General features: G+C 34.6%; 1 protein-coding gene across 2 annotated transcripts in view; it reads left to right on the top strand.

Annotated features, from left to right (window-relative positions):
* Positions 1–12,198, top strand: part of CDKL3 (cyclin dependent kinase like 3) — a 97,380-nt gene that overhangs the window by 43,757 nt on the left and 41,425 nt on the right. Inside the window, exons 11-13 of one of the 2 annotated variants that reach the window (XM_029942426.1) lie at positions 1,116–1,278; positions 2,078–2,175; positions 4,262–4,578. In XM_029942426.1, the coding sequence (XP_029798286.1) occupies positions 1,116–1,278; positions 2,078–2,175; positions 4,262–4,315 (315 nt within the window). In that variant the 3' untranslated portion in view covers positions 4,316–4,578. Of the gene's footprint in view, positions 1–1,115; positions 1,279–2,077; positions 2,176–4,261; positions 4,579–12,198 lie in introns of those variants that run through there. The other variant, XM_029942427.1, reaches the window with a different exon arrangement.

The following is a 12,198-nucleotide window of genomic DNA, read 5'->3' as shown; positions in this document are numbered from 1 at the left end:
GTATTTAATGTGTGACTCGCACAAAAAAGATTTTCACCCTTAAAAGTAACAAGACTTGGGGTATCTGGCTATCTCAGTCAGAAAAGCATGTGAATTCGAGCCCCACATTGAATGTAGAGATTACTTTAAAAAATCTTCAAAACAAAAGGCATGAGACTTTTTGGTCTTTTACTCTCCCCAAAATGTTTTTAATATATTATTTTAAGATTAAAGGCAATCACCAAATAGACACATCAGATTTTTCACTAGAAAAATATAATCAGTGGGGCACCTGGGTGGTTCAGTCAGTTAAACGTCCAACTTCAGCTCAAGTCATGATCTCGCTATTCATGAGTTTGAGCCCCATTTCAGGCTCTGTGCTGACAGTTCAGAGCCTGGAGCCTGCTTCAGATTCTGTGTCTCCCTCCCATTCTGCCCCTCCCCTGTTCACACATACACACACTCTCTCAAAAATAAATAAGCATTAAAAAAATAGGGAAGTAGCTTATTAAAAATTGAAGTATAATGTTATTTATATTAATAATAAATTGAAAACAACACAAGTCTATGTAAGAGCAAGTGAGTCATTCAGCCCATTAATATATATTCACACCATGGGGTACTATACATTACATTGTCGTAGAGTGTTCATTCCCTTGGCAGAGTTTTTGTCATCTTTTGCCAAATGAGCAAAAATAGGTACCACAAACGATTTTCTAGAGTTCTGGGTTCTCAGGAAATTTTTTTTCCTTTGGGTTTTCCCTGTGTCCAGAGTATATCATTTTATAAATGGAAAATAAATTATTAATAAAATGAACTGAAGCAATTTATCAAAGTCAGAATACAATGAATAGGATTATAAATTAAAAGTTAAAATTATGGTTCTCATGATCAACACTATTATTCTCAGATTATCCAATATATTTTTAAAAGCCTGCTTCATGAAACTTTTATTGAAATTTGATCTATTTATATGTTTAATGGTATTCTATTCTCCTTCTTAATTGTTAAATAACGTTGCAAATGTAGACCTTTTATGACTATCTTATCACCTTCCAGATGGCTAGCAATTTTAGGCTTATGATTCAAAGTTACACATCTTTTTCAAATTAACTCTTACTTATTTGTTTGTTTAGAGCCAAATGAAGAAGAGTACATTTAATGAGCAAACAGGTCAAAGTGACCAAATGGCAAATGGAAGCAAAAGAAAGATGAATTTTTCCAGATCTGACAGGAAGGAATTTCATTTCCCAGAACTGCCTTTCACAATACAGTCCAAGGAGATGAAAAGAATGGAAGGTACATATTTGTTGCACAGCTTTACAGATTTCCAGATGTTATCATTTACAAGACCTTTTTTTGGTGGGGTAAGATAACTTCCATTTATAATGTAATTTAGATAGAAAATAGATTGCTGTAAAAAATATTTTCAGCTGATGAGAATTTTTTTCTCATAGTCAAATAAGAGGTGTAGGACTTAAAGGAGATACTTTTAAAAAAGGATTAAGAAAACTTTAAAAGGCACATTTTTCAGTAGCTCAGTCTTGTTGAAATGTTAGTACAGTGTTTAAGGAAAGTGATTTTGGTTCTGTATCTGACTTGGAGTAAATCAGTTTCCTTTGTTTCTCCATGGTTTTTGCCCATATAATAGCATGATAATACACATGCTTCTGGCTTCTGGTACACTAGATTAAGGTTTATAACATGTTTTGAGCTCTTAAAATGAAACACTTTTTTTTTTTTTGCAGAGTAAATGTTTTGTTTCTTTGAAGAACAGTGACACCTTGTGAAAAGTTAATATAATAGCAAGAATATAGTACTTGAGAATATAATTCAAGAGGAATTATCTGATCCACTTAACAATTATATGCAGACTTTAATGCATATAATGGTAGGCTATCTGTAACGTTATAAAACAAATCATTTATGATTGGCATGCTTTACCATTACAACTGAAGATTTGTTAGGTTGCATTTTAATATATTCAGAAACTGACTTTAGTGGGTATCAGGATTTCTATTAGAAACTCTTAAAAAGGAAAGTAAAATTTCAAGGTAAGAATAACAAATTGTCATTGTTGCATGTATTTTTGCAAAAGTTAAACAGACAAAAGTGCTGAAGAGGGAATCAAAGAAAACAGATTCATCTAAAATACCAACTTTATATAATATGGATAAAAATCAAGAAAAACAAGAGGTAAAACTTTTTTGTTTATAGTTTTAGTAAGGAGTGCTGATTGAACTCTTGGCTTGATGTGTAAATTTAGTTATTGCGAAAAGTTAAATAAACATTCAAAATTCTGTAATCTTTGAGCCTGAGGAAGAGATTTATATTCTCTTAAAAAACATATTAGTAAAAGTTTTTAAAGGTTATTTTTTGGGGTAATTAATACCAGCCCTCATTTGAGTGATTAGACACTATGGTACTCAGAGAAAATATTATGTATGCTATGTGTATTATTATAGGCCCCTTTCTTCCTGTTTTCAATTTATTCCCCCATCTTTGCTTCCACCAATAGTTCTATTTTCACAAAGATTTGTTCTCAGCTAGCTCTCAGATAATATTGTTGAAATATCCCAACCCCTCCCCCCAGAGAGGGTCTTGAATTTTATTTGGAAATCTTTAAAGATTCTCAGTATCCAAATGCATACTCTCTAAAGTATTCTTTTAAATAAGGGGATTGTGGGGCACCTGGGTGGTTCAGTCCGTTAAGCATCCAGCTTCTTCTCAGGTCATGATCTCCTGGTTCGTGGATTTGAGCCCTGCATCGAGCTCTGTACTGACAGCTAGCTCTGAGCCTGGAGCCTGCTTTGGATTCTGTATCTCTCTCTCTTTCTCTGACCCTCCTCTGCTCGCACTTTCTCTGTCTCTCAAAAATAAATAAATAAAAAATAAAAGATAAGGGGATTGTGCTCATCACCCACTGCATTAAATCGTAGAAATGGCCTTCTATGCTACATGTTTGTAAGGTTAAGCACTTCTTTATATCAGTTTCTTATGTTATAAATTGATTATATTGTTTTACTTCATGATGAAATTAGCACATACTTATTAAGGAAATTTGAAGAAATTAGTAAAATAGAGATACTTTGATACCATAGGAGGTGTTTTCACCAAGTCTATTCAATCTCTACATCATTTGGATTAAAGAGCTATCAAATACTGTTACATATAGCTTCAAAGTGATGCTTAGGCTTTATTTATGGCTTAGAACTTGTTAAGAACTCTACAATCCACTTTGCAAAAAAAAAAAGCTATTTTCTAGATAGAACAAGAAAGGCATTAATGGTCATTTTTTTAGTTTATCGTGGAAAGTAATACGATGGCTTTAAAGTTTTAAACTTGAGTGACTTACTGATGTTGCAGCATGTTAAGAATACCCTTTACACATTCTTCAAATGACTAACTAAATTAGGCCCCTGAGTTTGTGTATTAGGCTCCTAGTAACGTGATGCATGTTTTTATCCCACTGTCCCATAAGAGTCTCTAGAACTAAAATTATATTCCAATGCAGGAAGAAAGGAACTATTAAGGCAGTTCTTTCATTTAAAAATACATAAATAAATAGGAAGGGAAAAATCCCTTCTTGCTCAGGTGGTGTAGAACTGCTTAAAAGTTGACCTTCTTGAGAGTGACCCTGAAACAGAGTTATTAGAGAAGTAATCAATGATGGTTGTAATTTATTTGTGCTGCCCATTCACATGGGCATTCACATGCATTTCTGATGAGTGAAATTGCGTATAAAGCTAGTCCAAACACTTTTAATACATTAATGTCAGAGATAAGAAAATGTCCTACATTTTGAATTGGTAATTTATTATTTTAGAGCACAAGAGAGTATGATATGTTTTTAAAAATGCAAGATAGGATATAGCAACTTTCTTGTTCTGTTCTTAGCTCTGCCATCGACTTGTTTTTGAATTATCTAGTCAGATCCATGTGCTTCCCAGTTGCACATTCAACTCTTTCAGGCATCTTAAATGAATACTGAATTAGTCTACATAGTAACATACATATATTTATCAACATACATATATTGAATAGACAACATAATCTAAGGGAAACCTTAAATTACTGCTGATGAGTTAGACAAGAGAGGAAAAAGTCCATGTGAAAGCCACTTTCAGTTCTGTTTCATGATGATCATGAGGAATACTTTGTTAGTCCCCAGTATAAAATAAACCCCAGGTGCAAAGTACAAGTACTTATCTGTGGCTATATTTCCTTAGCCAAAGACTCACCATTTCCTCAATTAAGGTCCTGTTTTCTATTTACTTTTTAGAATACAGGAAATGCACAAACTGAAAGGAAGAAGAACTTGACAGATGTAGAGTAGAAAATGCAGCAGCTGAAAATTCAGGGAATCCCAGAATCATTGTGTGGATTAAAAAAATCCTTTTTATTAATATTACATGTACAAAAAATGCTGACTAGAGAATTCTACAGATATATCATAAATCCTGTGTAGTAATGCGTATTATTCACCTAAACTTTTAAATATTTATTAATCTTTAAATTATTCATGTTTTCTTAATTTAAAAACTACTTTATAGAAATTGCCTGACTGGTACATTCCAATAAAACTGTAACTTACATTAAGTCATGTAATTTTATTTGATGGCCTGTTGTCTTAGTCATGTATAATTAATGGTCATTCTTAGCTTTGGTTCAGAACTTTATAATTACAGAAAGAAAAGTTTCTAATTGTGTACTAAAACGAGATCCCAATGTCTGGTAGCACCAAACATTTCTGAGCAAACAATTATTCTTGATAAGCATGAATATGGATTTGGTTCCACACTAAACGTTCTGGAACAGCATTTAAACATATCATGAAGGTCATTTAAGAGGATGAAAATTGAGGAAAGCATTGAATTCTTTTCACTTGACCAGCATTTTTATCATTTATTACATATAATTTAACATTAATATGGTCAAGGTTTTGGCAGCTTGTAGTTAAGTTCTTATTTCTGGTTCTTACTGGCTTGGTTTCTGATTTTAGGGTAGGGATAGCCATTTTAAGAGGAAGAATTGGAAAAGGAACAGATTTTTTTTCTGGTAGTGTCTTTTCTTTTAAATGTTTAAAGTACAAACTGGCAAGTTTCCTCTTATTTTATATACAATGGAAATGTAACATGAGCTATTAGGACAGCCCTGCATCTTGCATTAGCATCATCCATCTTTGTTTCGTTAGCAAACCATTCACTGTTTTGTTTTCTTCTAAGAGTTCTGTTGGCTTAGAGTTAGGAAGTTACCTCTCTGCCTGCTTCTTTACTTGCCATGATTACTGGCTAGGTAACACATCCTGTCATACAACACACACTATACATACACTGATCTCTGCCTTCTGCTAGTCACATAACGTGAAGTGTCTTTTATTTCCTAGAATGCTCAGGCTTCCTGAAGTGAGTTCTTAATGAAATATCTGACCCATTGTTTTAAAGGCTGTTCTTACCCTTATGTGATTAAAAGTATGTTTATAGCTGCAAAAGCATTTATAATATTTATAAAATATCTGAAGATTATATGATTTTCAAGTGTTATTTAAATTCTTTTACTCTTTTTTGTTTTGTTCCTTCCTTTCTTCCTCCCTTTTTTTTATATTCCTTAAGATTTCCCAGATAGGCAATCAGAACATCTACAGATAAAGATAATCTTAATTATTTCTTGCCAATGTTTATGCCTTATATTAGTTTTTCTGGCCTTATTGCACTTAGTATTAGGGCATGTGCATAATGTTGAACACAAGTAGTGAGAGTGGATGGACATCCTTGCCTATTTTCCTATACTGGAGGGAAAACATTCAGCTTTTTCCCATTAAGTATGATGTTAGTTACCGGTTTTATGTAGATGGCTTTTATTACACTGAGGAAGGTTCCTTCCCTTTCTCTTTGCTCAAACAGGTGTTAAATTTTGTTAAATGATTTTCCCATATCAACTGAGATGTTCTTAGGATTTTCCTCCTTTATTATGTTAATGTGAATTGTATTAATTGATGTTTGAATGTGAAATCAATCTTACATTCCTAGGATTAAATTTCACTTGATCCTTTTTATGTTTTGTTTTGGATTTGGTTGCTTAATATTTTATTAAGGATTTTTGCATTTATGTTAATGAGGGATTTTAGTCCTTTTTTTCTTATATTGTACTTGTTTGGTTTTTCTGTCAATGTTACGTTGCTTTATAGATGAGTTGGGAAGTGTTCTCTCTTCCTCTGTTTTCTGAAAGGATTTGTGTAGGATTGATTTTATTTTCTCCTTAAATGTTTGTTAGAAACACCAGGGAGGGAACACCGGGGTGGCTTACTTCAGTTAAGCATTGGACTTGATTTTGGCTTAAATCATGATCTCACAGTTTGAGCCCCATGTCAGGCTCTGTGCTGGTAGTGTGGAGCCTGTTTGGGATTCTGTCTCCTACTCTCTGCCCCTCTGCTGCTTGCTCTCTATATCTTTCTCAAAAATAAATTAAAATAAACTTAAAAAACAAACACTAGAAAGGTCAACAAGGCCTGGAATTTTCTTTGTGGAAATATTTTCATATATAAATTCAATTTCCTTCAATTTAAGGTATATCCACATCCATTATTTCTCCTTTTATCGATTTTGGTAATTTGCCTCCTTCAAAGAATTTATTCATTTCATCAAAGTTGCTGATTTTATAGGGGTGCCTAGGTGAGTCAGTTGGTTAAGCATCCCACCTCCATGATCTCACCACTCATGGGTCTGAGCCCTGCGTTGGGCTCTGTGCTGACAGCTCAGAGCCTGGAGCCTGCTTTGGATTCTATGACTCCTTCTCTCTTGTGTGTACTCTCTCTCTCAAGAATAAACAAAACAACATTTTTTAAAAGTTGCTGATTTTATTGACGTAACATTGTCATTTTTCTCTTGTTATCATTTTTAAATTGGTAAGATCTATGATGATGTCCCCTTTATCATTTATTGTATTGGTGATTTGTGTTTTCTCTCTCCCTCTCTTTGGTAAGTCTAGTCTAGCTATAGGTTTATCAATTTTAGTAATTTTTTCAAAGAACTAATTTTGGTTTCATTGATTATTTCTATTGTTTTTCCCTATTATTGATTTATCTTTGTTGGTTTTTCCTCTGTTTATTTTGGGTTTAATTTGCTCTTTGTGATATTGTGATACAAGAAATATGTATATTTGGTCTTCTACACCTGTTCCTGGTACAGAGTCCCTAAAACCCTTGTAATTTCCTGATTGATAGGGGCAAGAAGAGCATCTTTTGTTATTCATTACAAACAATGGGAGGGAGGCAGAGTGTGCATGCAAGTGAGCATGGGAGGGGAAGAGAGAGAGGGAGAGGGAGAATCCCTAGAAGGCTTTGTTAAAACATGGAGTTTAATGCATGGCTTGAACTCACCACCTGTGAGATCATGACCTGAAACAAAATCAAGAGTCAGATGCTTAACCAAATGAGCCACCCAGGTGTCCCTAAAAGATTTTATTTTTAGATAGTCTCAACCCCAACGTGTGGCTCACACTTACAACCACAAGATCAAGAGTTGCATGCTCTACTGACTGAGCCAGGCACTCCCATGAAAATCCTAAACAAAAAGGTTTGGGGAGCTTTCCACTTGGTAAATACATTGAGGTCCTGGGAGGATGATGCACCCAGAAAAGGCATGGAAACTCTGCACTCTTCCCCACATACTTTTCCCTATGCATGTCTTTCATTTGGCTGTTTCTGAATTGTATACTTTATAATAAACTGATAATAACAAGTAAAGTACTTTCCTGAGTTCTGTGAGCCATTCTAGGAAATTATTAGACCCAAGAAAGAGGTTGTGGGAACTCCTAATTTATAGTCAGTTGGTAAGAAGTAGAAGAGGTCCAGATTTGTGACTGGAGTCTGAAGTGAGGGACAGTCTTGGACTGAGCTCTTAAGCTGTGGGCTAATTTTAGGTAGTGTCAGAAGTGTTATGAGTAGAAGAAGCAGTTTTTCTATTTACTTTTATTTTTCTAGCTCCTGAAATGTGGAGCTGAGGTCATTGACTTAAGACTTTTCATTTTTTCTTTAAAAAATTTTTTTAATGTTTATTTATTTTTAATGTTTATTATATTTTTAATATTTATTTATTTTGACTTAAGACTTTTCATCTTTTCTTTAAAAAATTTTTTTAATGTTTATTTATTTTTGAGAGAGAGAGAGACAGAGACAGAGAGAGAGAAATACATGTGCGTGAGAAGGGGATGTGCAAAGAGAGAGAGTGAGACAGACAGACAAACAGAATTCAAAGCAGGTGCCAGGCTCCAAGCTATCAGCACAAAGCTCAGCGTGGGGCTGGAACTCGCAAACCATGAGATCATGACCTGAGCCGAGGTTGGACACTTAACCAACTTAGTTAGCCACCCAGGCACCCGTCATCTTTTCTAATATGAACATTTAAAGGTTTAAATTTCAGTTTTACCTGTATGCCACAAATTTAAATAGTATTATTTCATTCAGTTAAAAATATATCCCAATTTCCTTATGATTTCTTTTTTGATCCATTTATTTAGAAATGTGTTGTTCCATTATCAACTATTTAGGTCTGTTCCAAATATCTTACTATTATAGTGAGCATTAGTGGTTCAGTGGTAGAATTCTCGCCCACCAAATAACTTACTATTATCAATTTTTTATTTAATTTTCAGAGAATATATTATTTTAGTTCTTCTAAATCCACTGAGACCTGTTTTATGTCCCAACATATGGTTTATCTTATTGAATGTTGAAAAAACTTAAAAAAAATGTGTATACTTGAAAATAATTATTCTTAAAAATATATATTTTGTTGAAGTTGAATATAGTGTTCTATAAATGACAATTAGATCAAATTGGTTGATACTCTATTTAGGTTTCATATCTTTACTGATTTTTGTCTACTTCTTTTATCAGTTGCTGAGGAGGGAATATTGAAATTTTCAACTATAATTTTAGATTTGTCTGTTTCTCCTTTTTGTTCTATAGTTGTTGCTTTATGCATTTTGAAGCTCTATTATTAGGTATATATATATTTAGAGCCTTTATATTTCTGATAAAATTGACCTTATCTGCTGTTTAGTCTCTGAAACAGTTGTTTTATATGTTTTATCCAGGTTTATTATTGTTTGAGGTAAGACCAGTACCTGTTACTCCATCATGGCTAGAACCAGAAGCTCAGTTTGAGTTCTGGTAGTGGAGTTATAGTCACTAATTTTAGTAAGGGAGTTCTATTGAATAACGTATGCTTTTATCTTAAGAATTTTATTATTATTTAAAAATTTTTTAATGTTTTATTTATTTTTGATACAGAGAGAGACCGAGCATGAGGGGGGAGGGGCAGAGAGAGAAGGAGACACAGAACAGGAAGCAGGCTCCAGGCTCTGAGCTTGCTGTCTGCACAGAGCCTGACGCGGGGCTCGAACCCACAAACGTGAGATCTGACCTGAGCCAAAGTCAGAGGCTTAACCGACTGAGCCACCCAGGCGCCCCTATCTTAAGAATTTTAAAGAAACGTTATTTATTATAAAAAACTATTGCTCTATATTACATAAAATGTCCCTGATTTTCCATTTTTTAGCTTAAGACCATCTCTAAGTATATGGATGTGTGAGAGAAATTTGCTCCCTTATGTGTAAATAGGGGCCTATACCTTTTGTTGTTGTCGTTGTTCTTATTCTGGTTATTGTAATGATAATTTATTCTGTGAACTCTTTGCCAAAGTATAAATTAAAGGATCTTAAATGGAAATTGGCCCATGTTAGTAAAACTACTAGCAGAATTGCATAGAGAAATGATCAAGAAATCTTAGGTAATCTAGGAAACTTAAGTTGCAAGATGACAACAAAAAATCATTCTTTTCATTTTAATAAAAACTATATATAGGAGCAAGGAAAATGTCCTGCTTCCTGCTAATCTCATAATTGCCTACATTTTCTTCCTACAATGTTAAGAAAAGATGGTAACAGATAACGCTGTAAAGGCAGAGAATTATAATGACTTTTCTTCTTCTCTGAAAAAAGTAATCGTGAGGTCAGGTGACCTGAAATGTATGCTTACAATGGGTGGGATGAAAGCCAAACTGAAAGAGAAGAGGATAAAACTAGTAAAGCTGTGGTGTCTTCAAACTTGTCCAAAACAAAACAACAAAAACCTTGTGTAAATATATTGTCATTCATCCTACAATCACTGAGAAGTAGTTTGCTATCAATTAGTTATGAGTGGTTATGTGGGAAACCTGTCAGAAGACAGATAAATGTAGCACCTTTCTTTATTTTATTTTTTAATTTTTTAATGTTCATTTCTTTTTGAGAGGAGAGGGAAGGGGCAGAGAGAGAGGAAACAGAATCTGAAGCAAGCTCCAGGCTCTGAGCTGTCAGCACAGAGCTGGATGTGGGGCTGGAACCCACAAATTGCAAGATCATGACTTGAGCCGAAGTCATACACGTAACTGACTGAGCCACCCTTCTTTAAAATCTCATTGGCAAAATAGGAACAGATTGGGGCGCCTGGGTGGCTCATTCTGTTAAGTGTCTGACTTCAGCTTAGGTCATGACCTTATAGTCTGTGAGTTCGAGCCCCGCATCGGGCTCTGTGCTGACAGCTCAGAGGCTGGAGCCTGCTTCAGATTCTGTGTCTCCTTCTCTCTCTATCCCTCCTTCACTCATGCTTTGTCTCTCTCTGTTTCTCAAAAATTAATAAATGTTAAAAAATTCTTTTAAAAGAAACGTTTATTTTTTAAGTTTATTTATTTATTTTGAGAGAGACAGAGAGAGTGCTAGCAGGGGAAGAGCAAAGAAAGAGGGAGAATCTCAAGCAGGCTCTGCACTATCAGTGCAGAGCCAATGTAGGGCTCAAACTCATGAAACTGTGAGATCATGACCTGAGCAGAAATCAAACAGTCAGATGCCTAACCACCTGACATTCCTGGGTGCCCCAAAAAGGAACAGTTTATTTACCCTAATTTTGAAACCTGAAGACCTAGGAAGAATTACCAATTGGCTTATAGCTATGTGGAAGAATAGAGGATAATAGTCATTATGAATTTATTTTATCTGATTACTTTATCTTAATAATGGTTTAATGAGCCCTGTAAACAAAGGGAAAGCAGGAGATATAATGTTCTGTAGTTTAAATGATCAAAAAGCATTTGGGCTCAGTTCTTAGACCTCTTTTCTCTGTGTACTCCCTTGGTGAGCTCATCCATATTCATGGTCTTAAATATCATTTACATACTGACAGTCATCAGCCAGTTCTGTCTAACCCAGACTTGACTCCTAAACTCCAGACTTAGATTTCCAATCATCCATTCAACAGCTCCACTGAAACATACGATAGATATCTCAAACCTAACATGTCCAGAGTTAAGATCCTGATCTCTTCCTCACTCCCTCCTACTCCTCTATATTACCCTCTTCTTAGTAAGGGCAACTCCATTCTTCCGTTTGCTCAGGAGAAATACCTTGGAGTAATCCTGGACCTCTCCATTTCTTTCATACCCTACATTCTTTCAGCTATACCTTCAAAGAATTTCCAGGATTTGGCTACTTTTTATTCCTCTACTACTATACACAACATTGTTTACCAACTGTTGAAGACAACTTCCTTACTGATTTTTACTCATAAATGGCCATTTTACTTAAAATTACAACTTTTCCCATTCCTATTCCCCCTATTAACCTTTTCATATAGCATTTCTCTACCTGACAAGCTACATATGTTACTTAATTGTTTTGTTTTTTTTAATGGTCTCCCTACACTAAAATATGCCAGGCACTTTCCTTGGCATGGGGAATACAACAATGAACAGAACACGAAATCCGTGCTCAATGAGTTCCTGATTTATTTACCTAAAGGTATGGATCCATATGGCATTGAAAGAATAAATGATCCTGTGAAATGTATAACTCAAAGCTGTAAATAAAAAGAATTTTGCCTGAGATTGACTTTCACATTATCTTTGCTTAAGGTTCTTTCTCCTCACAAGTAGCTTTCATTTAATGGATAGCAATGTATAGATTACTCATGTCCAGTGACTTTACATAGTCTTTTTATCCCTTTTGTCCAAGAGTAAAAATGATTCTCAAGCTCTCTTTGAAGTCAGATAGTCCTAGCATCCTGCAGAGGGAGCTTGGAGTCCAGCATCTTCAGGATCTGGAGCCAGTCTGTGCCCTGGTTTAACAGAGGTCAAGCCACTGGGCCCTCTGTTAGACTGAACTAGTGTATGGAGATGAAGATGG

Source organism: Suricata suricatta, chromosome 6, assembly GCF_006229205.1.
Source record: "Suricata suricatta isolate VVHF042 chromosome 6, meerkat_22Aug2017_6uvM2_HiC, whole genome shotgun sequence".
NCBI classification, from domain to species: domain Eukaryota; kingdom Metazoa; phylum Chordata; class Mammalia; order Carnivora; family Herpestidae; genus Suricata; species Suricata suricatta.
This window is presented reverse-complemented; position numbering and strand designations above follow the sequence as displayed.